The 19,249-nt window shown below is 36.1% G+C and overlaps 1 protein-coding gene and 1 pseudogene across 7 annotated transcripts in view; both read left to right on the plus strand.

The window, feature by feature from the left end:
- Positions 1–19,249, plus strand: part of GABRA3 (gamma-aminobutyric acid type A receptor subunit alpha3) — a 313,354-nt gene that overhangs the window by 228,474 nt on the left and 65,631 nt on the right. For all 7 annotated transcript variants that reach the window (XM_060292122.2, XM_060292123.2, XM_060292121.2 and 4 more), the window contains one exon: positions 6,730–6,950. In XM_060292122.2, the coding sequence (XP_060148105.1) occupies positions 6,730–6,950 (221 nt within the window). The remainder of the gene's footprint in view (positions 1–6,729; positions 6,951–19,249) is intronic.
- On the plus strand, positions 13,431–13,531 carry LOC115847302 (U6 spliceosomal RNA; annotated as a pseudogene).

Raw genomic sequence — 19,249 nt, forward strand, 5'->3', positions numbered from 1 at the left:
ACTTAAATGTAAGACCAGACACTCTAAAACTCCTAGAGGAAAACATAGGAAGAACACTCTATGACATAAATCACAGCAAGATCTTTTTTGATCCACCTCCTAGAGTAATGGAAATAAAAACAAAAATAAACAAATAGGACCTAATGAAACTTAAAAGTTTTTGCACAGCAAAGGAAACCATAAATAAGACGAAAAGACAACCCTCAGAATGGGGGAAAATATTTGCAAATGAAGCAACTGACAAAGGATTAATCTCCAAAATATATAAACAGCTCCTGCAGCTCAATATTAAAGAAACAAACAGCCCAATCCAAAAATGGGCAGAAGACCTAAATAGACATTTCTCCTGAGAAGACATACAGATGGCCAAGAAGCACATGAAAAGCTGCTCAACATCACTAATTATTAGAGAAATGCAAATCAAAACTACAATGAGGTATCACCTCACACCAGTTAGAATGGGCATCGTCAGAAAATCTACAAACAACAAATGCTGGAGAGGGTGTGGGGAAAAGGGAACCCTCTTGCATTGTTGGTGGGAATGTAAAGTGATACAGCCACTATGGAGAACAGTATGGAGGTTCCTTAAAAAACTAAAAATAGAATTACCATATGATCCAGCAATCCCACTACTAGGCATATACCCAGAGAAAACCATAATTCAAAAAGACACATGCACCCCAGTGTTCATTGCAGCACTATTTACAATAGCCAGGTCATGGAAGCAACCTAAATGCCCGTCAACAGACGAATGGATAAAGAAGATGTGGTACATATATACAATGGAATGTTACTCAGCCATAAAAAGAACGAAATTGGGTCATTTGTTGAGACATGGATGGATCTAGAGACTGTCATACAGTGTGAAGTAAGTCAGAAAGAGAAAAACAAATATTGTGAATTAACACATATATGTGGAACCTAGAAAAATGGTACAGATGAACCAGTTTGCATGGCAGAAATTGAGACACAGATGTAGAGAACAAATGTATGGACACCAAGGGGGGAAAGCTGTGGGGGGTGGGGGTGGGGGTGTGATGAATGGGTGATTGGGATTGACATGTATACACTGATGTGTATAAAATTGATGACTAATAAGGACCTTCTGTATAAAAAAATAAATGAAATTCAAAAATTAAAAAAAAATCTGTTATTCATGGTTCTTGTATCTATGTTCATAGGTGTTCTCATATTAAACCACTTATCACCTGAACTGCTACTATTCTGGCTCAGGCCACCATTGTCTCTGGCATATCAAACTGTAATAAGCCCCTGATTTCCTTCTCTCTACTCTCAGTTCCCTACAATCTATTATCTACAGGCTGGCAGTGATTATATATATGATACACACACACACACACACACACACACACACACACAACCCCCAAAGTAGAGAAAATGGTTTAATGGAACCTCATGTATCCATCACCCAGCTTCAAAAATTATCAACTTGCTTTGCCCAATTTTATTTAATCTATATTTCTACCCCTCACCCCAAATTTTCCCACATTTTCTTGCTTTTTCTTGATTAAACTTATTGTCAGTTTTCTATATTGTTTGTGTGTCAAAGCCACCCGTTTTGGATTTTGTGCATCATCTGTATTATTTTGTTGTTGTTGTTTTCTGTTTCACTGATTTTTCCTTTTGTGTAGATCATTTTTCTCTTTACTTTTCTTGGGAAATTCTGTGTTCCTGGTTTCTTGAGGCAGATTAGCTTATGGTTTTCCCTTTTTTAAAGACCATCTTTAAGACTTCTTTATGGCTATCAATTTCCTTCTAAGCAGCACTTGAGGAGTTGAATACAAGATTTCATTTATAAACATTTTCACTGTTGTTCAGTTCTAAGTATTTTCTAATATCCTTTATGGTTTCTTCTTTGTTTTCTTAAAAAAATTTAGCGGGTTTTCTAATTTTCAAATGTAAAACTTTATTATTAATTTCTAACTTAATGCCTCATATTGAAACAAGATGGTCTATAGGATATGAAATCTTTTTGTGTTTCTTGAGATTTGCTTTATGGCTTAACATATGATCATCTATTTTTGGTAAAAAAAAAATACTGTTTGTTTACTAAGTGTTAAGTCTATGTGTATTCCTTACTTTATGCTTGTCAAAAGGATTCTTCACTTATTTTATCATACAAGTTATTGGTTCGATTGGTCTTTCATTTACTGAGAATCTATGGGTTTGTCATTTTCTCCTTGTAATTCAATTTTTGCCTTACATATTTTGAGTCCATGTTATCCATACATAAAAATTAAGAATTTTTTTCACTTGATATACTCCATTTTTTAGTGTAATATTTCATCCTGAACAAAAGTGTTAGTCTTATAGTCCCTGCTGTCTGTATTTTATAGTTCTATGACTTTATTTTGCTGTCTGTATTTTATAGTTCTATGACTTTATTTTGATTAGGATTTATCCATACATATGTTTCCATCGCTTCATTTTCAACTTGTGTTTTCATGTGCCCTTAAGGTGTGACTCTTGTATACACATAACATACAGTTACATTGTTTATTTATCATTAGATTATTATTGTTTTTTTCTACTATCTTATTTTATATATCCTTTTCCCCCATGTTTTTATATGCTTTATTTTTTCTTGCCTTCTATGGGATTGAGGCATTTTCTATATTCCCCTTGGTTTTTTCTCTACTCTTTTGTAAGTTTTGCATTTTATTTCTAGTATATTCTTAATGGTTACCTTAAATGTTGATATATATACTTGATGTTAAATTTAATATCTCCACTCTCCTCCCAAATAGTACAAGAATATATTAATCCATGTATCCCTACTCCCTCCTTCCATGTGGCTTACTGTAGTTATTTATTCCACTTTGTTTTTATAGTCCTTAACATCATTTGTAGAGAGCCATTATTTGTTTAATTTACCCATAAGTTTGTCAACACTTGTGCTCACCATTCCTTCTTGAATCTTCCTGCTGGTTTCATTTTCAACTATATGAAAAACTTCTTTTAGTAGTTCCTTTCCTGAGGATTCATTCAATCATTTTTTAATTCAAAAATATTTATAAACCAGCTACTATTGGTCAGGTAGGATTTTAGGTGCTAGGAATATAGCAGTGAACTGAAGAAAATCTCTGCTCTCATGCAGCATCCAGGCTAGTGGAATGAAAGGAAGAGTAAGCAAATAAAAATACATTTTGTCAGAGCTATCTGACAAAATAATGCATGAAGAAAAATAATGCATGGTAAGGGGAAGAGGGATTACTATTTATGATAGGGTGGTCAAAGAATGCTTTTCTGATATGGAGACTTCTGAATGAGGCCTGAATACTGTACATGCCCCAGCCATGGGAAAATATTATCTTATTTATCTAAACTCATCTTTATTTTGAAACCACTCTCAAATGATAATCTAGTTGGCTATAGAATTCTTTTGGCTTCTATTGTTTTTTTCAAGAAGTCTGCTATCAAACTGCTGTTTCTTTGTAGATAATATGTCTTTTCTATTTTGTTGTTTTTAAGATCTCCTCTTTGGTATTTTTCAAATCCACTATGGTTGGCTTGGATATATTTTTTTATACTGAGCTTGCAAGTGATTAAGGTTCTTGAAGCTAAGGATGCTTATATTCAACAATTCTGAGAAACTGTCATCCATTAGTACTTTATTATTTTCCCCCCATTTTCTCTATTCTCCCACTTTAGAACTTTGTTAGAAATATACACTGAACAAGTTTTCTTCACATGTATTTTCCAGTTCACTAATCTCTCTTTAATAATATCTAATCTTCTGTGTAACATATCCATTGAGTTTTTATTTTCAGTGACTATTTTTCTTTCACAGAATATCTAATTCAAATAGACCTTTTTAAAATCTGTTTTTTCTTGCTTTTACCCCATAATGTTTGGATCTATTCTCATGTTCTCAATCTCCTTTGATACTTTTATCATTTTAATTATAGTTCCATTATAATATCTATTTGATTATTCTGTTATGTGAGGTTCTTGGAAGGGGTATAATTCAGCTACATGTTGTATCAGCTGACTCTTGCTTATTACCATTTCCTTAGGTGTTTCGTTGTTGTGGATTGTGAACTTCTTTTCAGAAAGCATTTATTTATGGCCATGTCTCTTTAGAGTGTTTGCTTTTGTAAGTCAATATAGAGGTATCCCCATCCTGAGACCTATTTTTATGTTAATTTCTTAGCTTTTAAGCCCCAAAGCAAGTGTACATTTAAATATTGATCTCATATAAGATTAAGCTTGAAGTTGCTAAATCTCAGTAGAAATGCTTCCCCTAAACTCCTGTCCATTTCAGAATTCATGCTTGGATAGACAAGTTTCCTTTCTGAATTTTCATGTTGTGGACTGGTTTTATCTAGTTTCTTTTATGTAATTCACCCTTCTCCTGAGGTTGGAGCCCTTCAGGGTCTTGCTTTTATGTGGGAGTCTAATTCCAGCTTTAAACCTGGCATAGTCCTGGCTTACACATGTTGTCCTGATATATAACTGTTGATAAAGCCTCCTCTCTCAAAAGTGTTCCAGTTTAGACAATAAATTATATAATCTTCTAATCCTTAGGCAGGGGTATTCTTGGTGTGCTGGAGGAGAAGAAAAGCCAGACTGGCTAATTTGTAGAGCTACAGGTGGTTGGAGAAGAGCTTAGAGAAGAAGACAAGGGTCAGTTTATGAAGTACTTTCTAAGTAAGAGAAAGGTATTAGAATTTATTCCAGGTATAACTGGAAACTATTAAGGAATTTTAAGCCAAAGGACTTTAAGTAGCTTCTGGCTGCTTCTTTGTTTTACCTGACTACCTAGATGTGTCCCCCATGCCTTGTGTAGTTTAGTCGTCAGTCAAAGCAGAGTTTCTACTCAGATTTTGGGACTTCCCTCTCAGTGGTTTTGTGTTTCTCCAAGGCTTCCCCCTGCATTTTCAGCTCTTTGGCCAGCTTTGAGCTCTGTCTTCTGAGGTATTAAGCCAATAATTTTTCTGATTTCTGCCTAACTCACAAACATCACCCACCACAGTTTTGTCATCTATCATTTAGTGGAAGACTCCCCTATTGTTTCTGCCTGCATTTTTTTCCATAGCCTCAGAGTTTTCACTATGTATGTAGTGGTCAGCCAGGTTTTGGGGCGAAGTATATACTCAGATTTGGGGTCCTATCCCCTCTGTGACTCTCTTGCTTCCAAGACTCCCACTCCTAAATTTCCATATTATTGGCCACTTTGAGCCATTAAGGCTGTGGTATCTGCCACAGAAATTCTAGGTTTGGGAGAGGACCTTTAGAAAAGAAAAGCCACAAACACAATTTTAACCTGTTGCTGCTGCCATCTTTTTTCTTTGTTTTAAAAAACCATCTCTCTTTTATTGAAAACACAGCAAGATGAAAGAATAAAATGGATTTGAATACATCCCTTCCACACAGATTTTTTGTGGGCATGGTACTAAGGATACAGTAGTGAATAAGACGCAGTTCCTGCCCTCAAACGTGCTAAAGTTTAGACATGAAACATGTCAGTTCTTCCCCCTCTTCTCTACACTCCTACCCTCTCCTGAAGGAAACCTAGGGCTGTCATCAAATCTCTGGTTGGCTTTTTCCAAAAGCTCCAATATCCCAAGGTTTCAGATGGGTGGGGCTGAGACTCTTTAGGAGCTAAAGTGAATTCAAGAGATTGCCTAAAAGTGAAAGTTCCTCTAGTCTCAGCATTCTCAGGTTTTTGTACTATAAATCATTATCCTACCTATTTATTATCTAGCTCCCAAGCTGTTAGCATATATAGTGCCTTTTTGCAGATAAGGAAATGTATCCCCTCTAGACAAATTACATAAATTTGGCTCCTCTGTGGACCAATTAGGGAAAGGCTCCCTTCCTACAGGCTTCAGCCCTTCATCAGGGTATGCAGTGCCTTGAGCACATGTGCTGCCATCTTTCAAGACTAAACTTTCTTCAAGTTTTTGTCTGCTTTCAATCATTCCCCATTGGTTTCAAATAGTCTGTATATCTATCTAGCTATATGTCCATAATTTTTAGTTCAAACTTTATAATTAATAGCTATAGGAATGTATATCCAAATGATTTAGTCTGCTGTTACCAAAACCTGGAACATTTATTGTAACTTTAATTTATGTTTAGATGAACAGCAATTTTGAAAATGTTCTTCATGTTTATTAGCAATTTTTATCCATTTCATGAATTTTCTGTTCATGTCATTTACCCATTTTTCTATTTGTGTGTTTGTTTTTATCTTATCTGTAAGAGTTCCTTATTTATTGAAGACAATAAGATATTAACTCATTAGATATATTGTTAGAGAATCAAATGAATGTGTTTTAAAATTTAAGGTTTTAGTTTTATGGTAATTGTTATATTGGCCTTTGATGTTCATATGGGATCATTTAGTAGAAGAGATAAGGTAAGGAGTTTGCCCTTATTAGAGATGCCACTGCATAGAGAAGGGAGCTCTTTCCTTTTCATAAGGCAAAGTCTTGTGTTCAGCTTGCATGATGTGCAGGGCAGTGTTGGCAGTGATCTTCCTAAGCAAAATCTTGTCAAACATATTATCTATGTACTTACTGATCACCAAGACATTTTTTCTCAATCATAATCATTTGCCCTACTTACTAGTAACTACTGTTAATAGACTGCTGCTTCTCTGCAGCAGAGGAAATACTGCAAAGTAATTAATATTTGCTAAGGGCACTGTGGGTCACTACCAGAACTCAACTGAAACATTGTTCTCTCTCTTTTTGTCCTTAGGAGTACACCATTGATGTATTTTTTCGACAGACATGGCATGATGAAAGACTGAAATTTGATGGACCCATGAAGATCCTTCCACTGAATAATCTCCTGGCTAGTAAGATCTGGACCCCTGACACCTTCTTCCACAATGGCAAGAAATCAGTGGCCCATAACATGACCACACCTAACAAGCTGCTCAGACTGGTGGACAATGGAACCCTCCTCTACACCATGAGGTCAGAGAGTGGTGCAGCTCATCTAAAGTATACTGGGGTAGGACCAGGATTGAAATCAGCATGTTTTAAGCTATCCATTGAAAATTCTGTCAAGGTTACAGATTAGAAATGCACATATAGGCATATACTTCCTAACACATTTGCAGGTATGCACACTTGCAGACGTATATATTATAGACACAAGTATAGAGAGTTGGCCAACAGGCACATGAAAAGCTGCTCATCATCACTAATTATTAGAGAAATGCAAATCAAAACCACATGAGGTATTACCTCACACTGATAAGAATGGCTATCATTAAAAAGTCTACAAATAATAAGTTCTGGAGAGGGTGTGGAGAAAAGGGAACCCTCCTACACTGTTGGTGGGAATGTAAATTGGTACAGCCACTGTGAGAACAGTATGGAGGTTCCTTAAAAAACTGAAAATAGAGCTAACATATAATACATCAATCTCACTCCTGGGCATATACCCAGAAAAAACAAAAACTCTAATTTGAAAAGATAATGTGCACACCAATGTTCATAGCAGCACTATTTATAATAGCCAAGACATGGAAACAATACAAGTACCCATCAATAGATGATTGCTTTAAGAAGATGTGATACACACACACACACACACAATGGAATATTACCACACACACAATGGAATATTACTCAGCCATAAAAAGGAATGAAATATTGCCATTTGCAGCAGCATGGATGGACCTAGAAAATATCATACTAAGTGAAATAAGTCAGGCAGAGAAAGACAAATATTATATGCTATCACTTATACATGGAATCTAAAAAATAATACAAATGAATCTCTATACAAAACAGAAATAGACTCACAGACTTAGAAAACAAACTTATGTTTACCAAAAGGGGAAAGGGAAAGGGAGGGGGGAGGGATAAATTAGAAGTGTGGGGTTAACATATACACACTACTATATATAAAATAGATAAACAACAAGGACGTACTGTTATAGCACAAGAAACTATATTCAATATCTTATAATAACCTATAATAGATAATAATCTGAAATATTTATATGTATATAGGTGTATGTGTGTATATATATATATATGTATATATATATATATATATATATAAATGGAATCACTTTGCTATATACCTGAAACTAACACAATATTGCAAATCAACTATATTTCAATAAAAAATAGAGTTGGCCATATGAACATTTTCAGACACACAGAGATGTACATTCACAATGTATAAATGTTTATGCATACTCAGAGACATGTGTAGACCAATACACAGGTATATACATAGTCAAGGGCATTTAAATACACAGAATTACAGCCATATACACAGGCATGAACACTGTGACAGTCAGAATAGCCTAGGTTTAACTGCAGCAACAAACTATCCATATGATGCAGAATTGTGAGAATCAAGTGAGATAATGAAACGTACAATGTTACATATATAAATACAAAATTATAGCAACATATATTTTATGCCACATTGTGTGGAAATGCTGAGGAGTTTCATATAAGTGCATTTCCACACAACTTAAGAATATAACTTTTAATATATATATGAATATATATTATATATAATGTATTTCATACTTTTCTGCTCCCAAAGCATAAAACCATCACAGTTTTATGTTTTTCATGACTCATTATCATTAGATTTTAGATATGTAAATTTTGCTTTTAAAAGAATAATTTTGAACACATTTCCAGTTCAGTAAGATTCTTTGCCCCAACATTAAAAACTTTCTTGGTTCTTGCTGTCAGTTGTCACTTCCTGAAGCTTCATTAATGAGTGATCTTTTGGTGCAGGTTCTGTGCATTTGTTATTATACACAATGAAACTCAAATAATGCATACCTGGTAAATATGTGATGAATACATGAAGTGTGCTTGCCTGTATGCTAGTCCTTCATTACTTTAAATTTACTATTTATTGATGTGCTTCTGAAAGAATTTGGGAGACAAGAAGATGGCCAAGGAAAAATGGATAGCAAGTCAATTGTTAGAAGTTGAATTAAAGAGGAGGAGCTGAGAGAGTATAGGAAAGAATGATGGAGAAAAAGGAAGTGGATAGAACTGGGAAGAATAATGTGGAGAAGAGATCAATAAAATTAACATATATATTTATTTTATTGGTCTATTCCCAGAACTTTTATACACGCACACACAGATGAATTGATCAAGGAGAAATGGGTAGAGGAAAGAGAGACTATGAGAGGAGAGAAAAAGAATAGAAAATTTGAGAAGATAAGGCAGAAGATGAAATAAAAGTAAAAGGCTAGATATTAGAATATCCTAAAAGAAAAAGGAGAAATTGGAGTAAAGTATGCAGTAAATGGGAAGAAAGAAAAGAAGACATATAGAAGTAGGGAAAGGGACACTGGAGGGAGAGAAATTATAGATGGAAGAAAGATTAGTATTTTTCATCCATTCATTTATTCATTCACCAAACATGTTTTGAATTCCTAATACATACATGGCCCTGGACTAGGTTCTGGCTATGCAAACATTAAGAAGATATGGTCTTTGTCCTTAAGACAGTCACAATATAATACGGGGAAAAGGCTAATAGATAACCACAAAAAATTAACTGAAATGATAAAGTTATGAGTAATTATGAAAGAATAGAAAAGGGTCATCTAACTCATTCTTCTGGATCAAGTTGAGCAAAGAGTCCCTGGATGAGGCAACACCTAAGTTCCTGATTATTAGTATTGGCATTAATTTTTGCTTTATTAGATAAGTAGAATGTGATCAAGAAAATTGTATGTGGAAAGTGGAGGGAAGAGAGGAAGGACATTCCGGGTAGAGAAAACCAACTGAGCAGTTGCAGGAAATTGAATGGTATATTATAAGCAAGATAAGGAAGTGGTCAATTTTTTTAATGTTATATATGGCATCCTAGTTACTGTGTAAAGAATGCATTTGTAGGGAACAAGACTGGAAATAGGAAAGCTGGTTAGGAGACAGATTAAATAGTCTAGATGAGGAGTGGTGAAGTTCTAATTCAGAGCAGTGGATTAAGATGGAGATGGGGAGATACACTGAGGAAATAGACAGTGAAAACAACCAATGTCAGAATGAGAGCAAAGAGGAAGAATTAAGGTAGAAGGCACCCAAGTAAAATGGGTGACTGATGGTATTACGAACTGGGGTAGATCATATGAGATTTAGGAAAAATTTAGATAGAATAAATCTGTGAGGTTAATTTTGGACAAGATAAGTTTAAGAAGATTGTAGATTATCCAGGGACAGAAGTCTAACAGTAGTTGGATATTCAAGTCATAAGGTCAGGAGAGAGACACAAGCAAGAGATGTAAAGTTTGGTATTGTCAGTATGGTGGGACAACCATGTGAATGCATATGATCACTTCAGGAAAGTATGTAGAGTGAGAGGAAAATCATGCCAAGCATCCAGTCATGTAGCATCACTATCATTAAAGCAGAAGGGAAGAAAGAGGAACCTATGATGGAGACCGAAAAGGAAAAGAAAGGAAGGTGTTAATAGAACCACTAGTGTGTAGTATCTTGAAAGCTAAGTGTGGTAGTCAATACTGCTACTTCCAATATTTCCAGTTCACTTCCCTCTGGGTATATGTTAGTATTTCACTTCCATAGAGCCTTAGACAAATGAATTGCTTTGGCTAACCAAATGTGAGTGGAAATAACATGTGTGATTTCTGAGGGAGGATTGGAAATTTTATTTATTTATTGCTTTTTTAACATGTACATTTCTTTATTTTCATCTCTGTGCAAAAATTTTGCAGTTAGTGGAATCTATTATAACTGCTTCCATATCAGTACCTTCTGGAAACACAGTGATCACTCAGGAACCAGAATATTGTTCTTTTTAATTCATAAAATTAAGTATCATTTTACTCAGGATGAATTTGCAGCACTGGTCATAAAGTTCATTTATCTTTTTTTAAAAAGTATAGTTGATTTACAATGTTGTGTTAGTTTCAGGTATACAGCAAAGTGATTCAGTTATATATATTTTTTCAGATTCTTTGACATTATAGGTTATTACAGGATATTGAATATAGTCTCCTGTGCTCTACAGTGGGTCTTGTTGTTTATCTATTTTGTATATAGTAGTATGTATCTGTTAAGGATTAGAAACTCTTAAGAGCCAGTACATGATTTTCCATGTTCCTCTCCCCTGGCCACAGTGAGTAGCATTATGCCAGGTGGCCTTGGCTCTATCATTCTGTGTCCCTTATTAAAGATAACATAGAAAAGAACATCCCTCCCACAACCTGAGATAGACAAATAGTGTGAATGAGAAAGAAACCTTTGTGGTTTTAGGACACTGATATTTTAGGATTGTTACTGAATATTGATTGAACACATTTTGGCTAATATATTGAAAGGTAAAGGGTTTCAAAAAGATGAGAGTGATCAATAATACAATAATAGCATAATAAGTACAATAGTTGCCATCAATATAGTACTTACAATGTGCCATGCATTTTTATAATCATTCTACTTTTATGATCTTCATAACAAGTCTATGAGATAGATACAATTACAGGTGAGGAATCTGAGACACAGAGTGAGTAACATTTTCTAAGATCACCTAGGTAGTAAATGGTCAAGCATTCATACTCTGGCAGCTTGCCTGCAATTTTATGCTCTTTACTATTACTTATACATCTTTACAATATTGTTGGCTATTACAAAGATATCTACTAATATAGAGAATTGAAAGTATGTATTAGGTTTGGTAACATGGAAAACACTGGTGTTCTTCACGTACACTCTTTCAATGGAGTGACTAGTGCAATGAGGAGTTTTTATGAGTTGGCATAGAGGTAGTGGAGATAGTGAACATAGAAAATACTTTCTGGGAACTTGCTTGAAAATGAAAGGGATGGGTATATAATAGATATATTCAGGGGTAAAGGAAATAGTTATTTGTTTTGAATGGAGAGACTGGCACATATTTGTGAGATAGCTGGAAGGGGCTAGTAGAAAGGTAAAGGTTGAAGATACAGTAGAAATAGGGTTTTTCTGACATCAGGTTCCCAGAGAAAACTGTCAGGAGATGGTATCCAAACTACAGGGAAAGTTTTACTTGTAAAGGAAGAGGGATACCTGTTCTGACACTGCATGGAAGGACATGAAATTAGACATAAATGTTGAAAAGGAGGTGGGGAGGATAGGGCAGAGTAGAAGTCTGAATGGTTATAATGTATGAAGGAGAATTTGAAGAGACTAGAGCATAAGTGGAGGAATAGGTAGAATAGAGATATACTTGTAATAAAGTGCATAAAGAGAAGAGTTTGAAGAGGAGATGACAGTGTACACAACTGTGGAAAGAATGGAGTGGAGTAGATATAAACAGAAGAGAGGATGTATGGAATGAGGTGGTTGGAGGGAAGTGTGATGGGCAGAAAAGGAACACATAGAGACTGAGAATAATAGAGGGAAAGAAACAGAGTGAATGAGGAGAACAGGATAGTGGAGAAACTGAATAATAAAAGGAAAAGAGAATAGAGGATAGGTTTAAGTTTTGGAGGAGGAATAGAAAAGAGAGAAGAAAGGAGATGGGAGGATGGGAATGTTGAAATATGAAGAAGAGAGGATGCAGACTGAGGAGGGCAGAAGATTAGTCACCTGAAAATAGAGTTGGATGAATGGGAAGATGACCATTAGGTCCTTCATTCTAGTCTGAATTGGACAAGAAAGTGGAGTTCGATAAGATAGAAGTCTATGCAGAATGCCCTTGTGCTTATTCTGAAGGACAGAACAGAGGAGGTACAGAAGTTCAGGATCATGATGAAGCTATTGGTTCCCTTACACAGTAAATGCTTCACTGTTGACCCAGGAAGGTGGATCCAGAGGGAAACCTAGGTTCAAAACTTAAAATAAGAGCTTGACTCTATTTATCACCCCATAATTTATTTGTCTAGTGACCTTTTGCAAGACACAAATTATCTGCTTTCTCATTTTGATAATAATGTGGCTGCTGCCTGTCTTGTAGACACATGAAAAGCACAAATTGGATAAGGTCTGAAGAATACTTAGAATTTTTCAGGAAATGTCATTCTACAGCATTCCTCTCATTATTTTGACCCTTAGAGGTAGTATCTGGGGGCTTCCCTGATGGCGCAGTGGTTGAGAGTCCGCCTGCCGATGCAGGGGACACAGGTTCGTGCCCCGGTCCGGGAGGATCCCACATGCCACAGAGCGGCTAGGCCCGTGAGCCATGGCCGCTGAGCCTGTGCGTCTGGAGCCTGTGCTCTGCAACGGGAGAGGCCACGGCAGTGAGAGGCCCGCGTACCGCAAAAAAAAAAAAAAAAAAAAAAAGAAAAAGAAATAGTATCTGAATTCCATAGGAAAATTAAAGAAGGACAACTTTTTAGAAAAATATGACCAAGCATTGCATGGCTGTATAACTAGGACACTTTAGAATCAAGCCTTCCCTTGCTTCATCTTGTGACCTCAAGACAACCGTAAAAATGCAGGCCAAAGCTCATTACCTGCTGTTTGCTTCAGCAGCACACATAGTAAAATTGAAACAATACAGAAAAGATGAACAGAGTTCAGGTCAAGATGATATACACATTTATGAGGTATTTTCCATTTTTTCAGACATGGATATAGGGAACTTTATTTCTATTAATGACATCTTATTTATTAATGAAGATATGGGGAAATACGTTCATTGTTGTGTTCTTTATACTTATTATATATAAATGTTGCATAATATATAATACAATAAAAAATGTTCCAGTGAGTATTTGAATAGGAGGGAAAAGTACTTTTTGAATTTAGCTAGATTTTATCTCATTCACTTGAATCATTCATTCAACATATTTATGAGTGCTATTGTGTTTAAGGCTTTGGGATATATGCTGAACTACAGAGATAAATAAGACACAGCTCATGCTCTTAGTGACTTTACTGTCTAGTAGTTAAAGAAAACATATGCACAGATAGCTGCACAATAATATAAAAGTCCTTAAATAGAGGCAGGTACAAAATATGATGGAATTACAGGGTAAAAAGCATCTAAAATCATGTGGAGACTTAAGCAGTAGGTGTATTTAGGTTAAAGCAGTTGAATTGTGTTAAATGTTGCTTACACCACATTACATTGAACACTGTTTGGTTGCATTGTTGAAAGACATGCTTTTTTGTGAAACTTAATATAGGAGCTGTGTCTACAATTAAAAGTGAAACATTTGGAAAAAAATCATGTGGAGACACCAAGGAAAGTTATGCAAAGGAGATAATACTTATCCTGTATCTTGAATTTTAAAGGAAATATAGGTAACTATTAAACAGATGAGGGACAGGGTGAGGTATAGGAGGGTATTCCAGGGAGGGAAAATAGCATACACAAATGCAGGTATTTATGAGTTGACAACATGCATCAGAAAATTCATGTCTGTTGTTAGAACTTTTATTTGTTAATTATTCCAAAAATATTTCTTGAGGGCTTAATCAGACCCAAAGAGTATTCTGGGCACTAGGGATAAAGTGGTGGGCAAAAATAGATGTGGGTTCTGCTCTCATATAACTACATTCTATTGGGGAAAACAGTTAAACCATGATGAAAATGTAGAATATGTGCTATGATGAGGGAAGCACAGAGTGAAATATGCTCTATGAGCATCTAGCAGGGACAATGAAGTGAGTCTATGGGGAATATCTACAATGAATTCCAGAGGAAATAACTTTTAAACTGCAACTTAAAAGATGTGTAGAAGTAAATTATAATAAAAGATAGGGAAGAAATGTTCCAGAGAGAGAGAGTACAGCAGATATGAAGGCCAGAAGAATGAGCAGGGGAGGTAGTGATGATACAATAAAGAAACTTAAAAAAAATTCATTGTGACTGAACTGTCACCTAATGCAATTTTGTGTGCCCAACACACAGTGAGGCCAAACAAACCAAACCATTGGAATTTTGTGCAGATAAAGGTTTACTGCAGGACCAAGCAAGAAGAATGGGTGGCTCATGCTCAAAAAACCCAAGTCTCCCCATTCTGATGGTTTTGGGGGAGAAGTTTTTAAATAGGCAAAATTTGGGGTGATAGTTGTGGGATGTGTGACTTTTTTCTAATTAGTTGGTGGTAAGGTAACAGGGCAGTGGCTGATGGCTTGGTGTCTGGCAACATTCCTTATTTATTGGAATGACAGGCAACATTCTTTGTCTACACTTGGAGTAAATGTGATAAGCCATGTGAATTGCTTGACACATGTCCTGCCACATGCCCACTGTGTGGAGGTTTTTGTGTTAATATCCCCATTTTTATAATTACTAAACTGAAGTTTCAATAGAACAACAGTCACACCATTAATAACTGGCAGAGCTGGTACAGAATCTCAAGTCACTCTTATGTTAAAGCAAACTGTTTTTCCCTACTACATCCCACTACTTCCTCTAAGAAGGGAATGTAGGGGATATCAGTTTTAAGCATAATGAGTTTGAGGTGGACATGACAAGCTGCAGCTGGAAATGCAGGTCTGTCACCCAGAACTTTGACACAATGGGATTTTATAAAATTAAATACATTGCACAAAGTGTCCTCTATATATTAGGCCACAGACTAATAGTGTCCTATGTTTAGGTACAAATTAAACAAAATAAGCACTCATTTCTCCATGTTTGCATCATCAAGAAGAAAATGGTATTTTTTGACCAATTAAGAGAGACTTATTATCATATTCAGATCTGCATGCCTTCCTTTATCCTTTGTCTGATTGGGTCAGTTTTGCTCCTGTACTTGGGATGTTCCAAAGACAAATTATTTGAAAGATAAATTGTGCATGATACCTGAACTTTCCCCACCAACACACATGGAAATGTTAATAATAAAGCTCCTCTCCTCCTGCTTTAGATGTAAATAGCTTGCATTTGAGTCTTCATTACAGAGACTTCCTCTGAAATGGCCAGGAACCAGGGAAGGCATTTGGGTCACATTGTTAGTTGTATAGGACTTAATGTAATCAAATCAACCAAGCATTGATAGCTTTGTTTCACACAGTCCTTTTTTGTAATGGCTTTTGCTCTAGGGGATTCCATCTGTAGTTCCTTATTCATTAAGCTAGAAACTGACTCACAGAACCACACTTAGTGTGTTTCACTCTGATGAACAGAAGAGCATAGAAGAGATAGAGTGGCTCACTTTGGACCCTGAGAAAGCTTACAATGAGGTGAGAAGCAAGTAATATTACAAGTCCCAGTTAATCACAAATTATGCTGTGGACTCTGTGTGGTGATATCAACCCCTACCCTCCAAGAATTCACATCTTAGCAGGAAAGATAGGACACATAATTTACTGTACTATAAGGCATAATGGAAGCTTCACAAAAAGCCAACAATGAGGTGCTATAAGCTAAAAATTATAGGTTTCATTACAGCTTGGAGACATGGGCCCAGATGTGGGAAAGCACCACATGGGAACTAGCATTTAAGGGAGGGAAGGAAAAATGTATTCCCAAGAGGTCTTCTCACATTTGTTTCATTTTTGCCAAATGCAAGAGGAAATCAGGGCCTTGAAATAACAAGAATTGCGTTTATTCTCAAAAGCAAGAAGCTGAACCTCAGGCAGATTGAGTCTGTTAAAAAGAACTGATTCACTTTGTTATAAAGCAGAAACTAACACACCATTGTAAAGCAATTATACCCCAATAAAGATGTTAAAAAAAGGAAAGATCATTCTAACACAAGGGGGATTTACAGATCATCAGAAGGGTCCCTCTGGTTCCAAAGAACCCAACTATTTTAGATGCTACTGTTTTCGAATGCAAGTTAGTGTGTCCAATGCCCAGTGAGGCCAAACAAATGGAAACATTGGGGTTTGGAGCAGAGAAAGCTTTATTGCAGGGCCGTGCAAGGAGAAGAGGTAGATCATGCTCAAAAAACCCAAATTCCCCAATGGAGAAACAGGGGATTTATACCTGGGAGGGCCCCACAGGGTCCTGCTCAGTTTCACTACCCCTAGACAGACTATGTATGTTATAGTGAAATGAACTTTAGGAATTAGGAGCTCTAAGTGTGAGTCCTAACTCTGGCCCAGATCAGCAGTGTAACCATGGACAAGGCATTTCTGTTTTCTGGACCTCAGTTTCTTCTTCTGGGAAATGGGGCTGAAAATGCCTGCTCTGTCTATCTTGCAGAAATATTTATTAAATCAAGAAGCATTTACTGACTATATGCTATGTGCCAATCACCGTACTATGCATCAGATTAGAATAATATGTAGAGACCCTTCTCTCAAGTTTCTCACACTTACTTGCAGAAGACAGACACATAAACAGACTGGATATACTGTGTTTCCGTCAAGTATAGCATTTATAGGGACATGAAAGTCATCTAACTTTTTTTTTTTTGATGTGGCACCCCAGGCAGGAGTGGCTCCATCTTGAGCCTAGAAAGTTATTTCAACAGTGTTAAGCACTAAGCTACTTGTACAAAGTGCTCTGGGATTTCTGTGAGCTGGAGAACTCACTATGCCTATAGGGCACATACAAAGTTATCACAGAAGAGGTAATATTTGAGCATGGACTTGAATGGAATTTGTTCCACATATAAAGAGGAAAGGGCATTCCTGGCAGGACAAAAAAGAACCCAGCAATTTGTAGAAAGGCACAAAAGCATGAGAGCTTTGTTTGGCAAAATCACAAGTATTGGCAGATGGCTGGAGAGTGGGGGAAAAGTGTGAATATCAGAAAATGAGGATGGAGCAACACATCTGAGGTAATTGTTAAAACCTAGATGTGCTCCATATAAGGGCTAAATGCAGTAGTGAAGCTCTGGTATTCCAATTAGGAAGCCCAAGGGCTTCCAGTGTACTGAAGCCTTTTGCCTATAGCTTGAGGATTTAATGGGAAACTTGCAGAAAACTGGGATTCTTTTTTTTTTAGGTTTTATTGGAGTATACTTGATTTACAATGTTTTGTTAGTTTCAGGTGTACAGCAAAGTGAATCAGTTATACATATACATATATCCACTCTTTTTTTTTATGATTCTTTTCCCATATAGTCCATTACAGAGTACTGAGTAGAGTTCCCCGAGCTATACAGCAGCTTCTTAGTAGTTATCTATTTTATATATAGTAGTGTGTATATGTCAATCCCAATCTCCCCATTTATCCCCCTGCCTTATCCCTTGGTGACCATAAGTTTGTTTTCTACATTCGTGATTCTACTTCTGTTTTGTAAATAAGTTCATTTGTACCCTTTTTTTTTAGATTCCACATATAAGCAGTATCATATGATATTTGTCTCTCTCATTATGACTTCACTCAGTATGACAATCTCTAGGTCCATCCATGTTGCTGTGAAGGGAACCCTCCTACACTGTTGGTGGGAATGTAAATTGGTGCAGCCACTGTGGAGAACAGTCTGGAGGTTCCTTAAAATCTAAAAATAGAACTACCATATGACCCAGCAATCCCACCCCTGGGCATATACCCAGAAGAAACCATAATTCAAAAAGACACATGCACCGCAATGTTCACTGCAGCACTATTTACAATAGCTAGGACATGGAAGTAACCTAAATGTCCATCCACAGAGGAATGGATAAAGAAAATGTGGTACATGTATACAATGGAATATTACTCAGCCATAAAAAGGAACGAAGTTGTGCCATTAGCAGAGACGTGGATGGACCTAGAGACTGTTGTACAGAGTGAAGTAAGTCAGAAAGAGAAAAACAAATATTGTATAATATTGCTATATATGGAATCTAGAAAAATAACGCAGATGAACTTATTTGCAAAGCAGAAATAGAGACACAGACGTAGAGAGCAAACGTACAGACACCACAGTGGGGAGGTGGGGTGGGATGAATTGGGAGATTGGGATTGACATATATACACTACCATGTGTAAAATAGATAACTAATGAGAACCTACTGTATAGCACAGGAAACTACTCAGTGCTCTGTGGTGACCTATAAGGGAAGGAAATCCAAAAGAAGAGTGGATATATGTATACGTATAGTGGATTCACTTTACTGTACAGCAGAAACTAACACAACATAGTAAAGCAACTATGCCCCAATAAAAATTAATAAAAAAAGAAGATGTGATACATATATACAATGGAATACTCAGCCATTAAAAAGAACAAAGCAATGCCATTTGCAGAAAACTGGGATTCTTATGACTAATATACTGCTTGGTTTGGGTGTTTAGTGGTGATATATTTCAAGTGACTCATCCTCTACTAATAATGGCTATTAAAGATTTTACTATCTTTTCTATTTCAACATTAATGTCAGATCCTGCCCTTTACTCCATGATAATAGAAATAGCCTGCCTGACACCTCAACCACTCCTGAAGAGT

This window comes from Globicephala melas, chromosome X (genome assembly GCF_963455315.2).
Source record: "Globicephala melas chromosome X, mGloMel1.2, whole genome shotgun sequence".
Lineage (NCBI taxonomy): Eukaryota > Metazoa > Chordata > Mammalia > Artiodactyla > Delphinidae > Globicephala > Globicephala melas.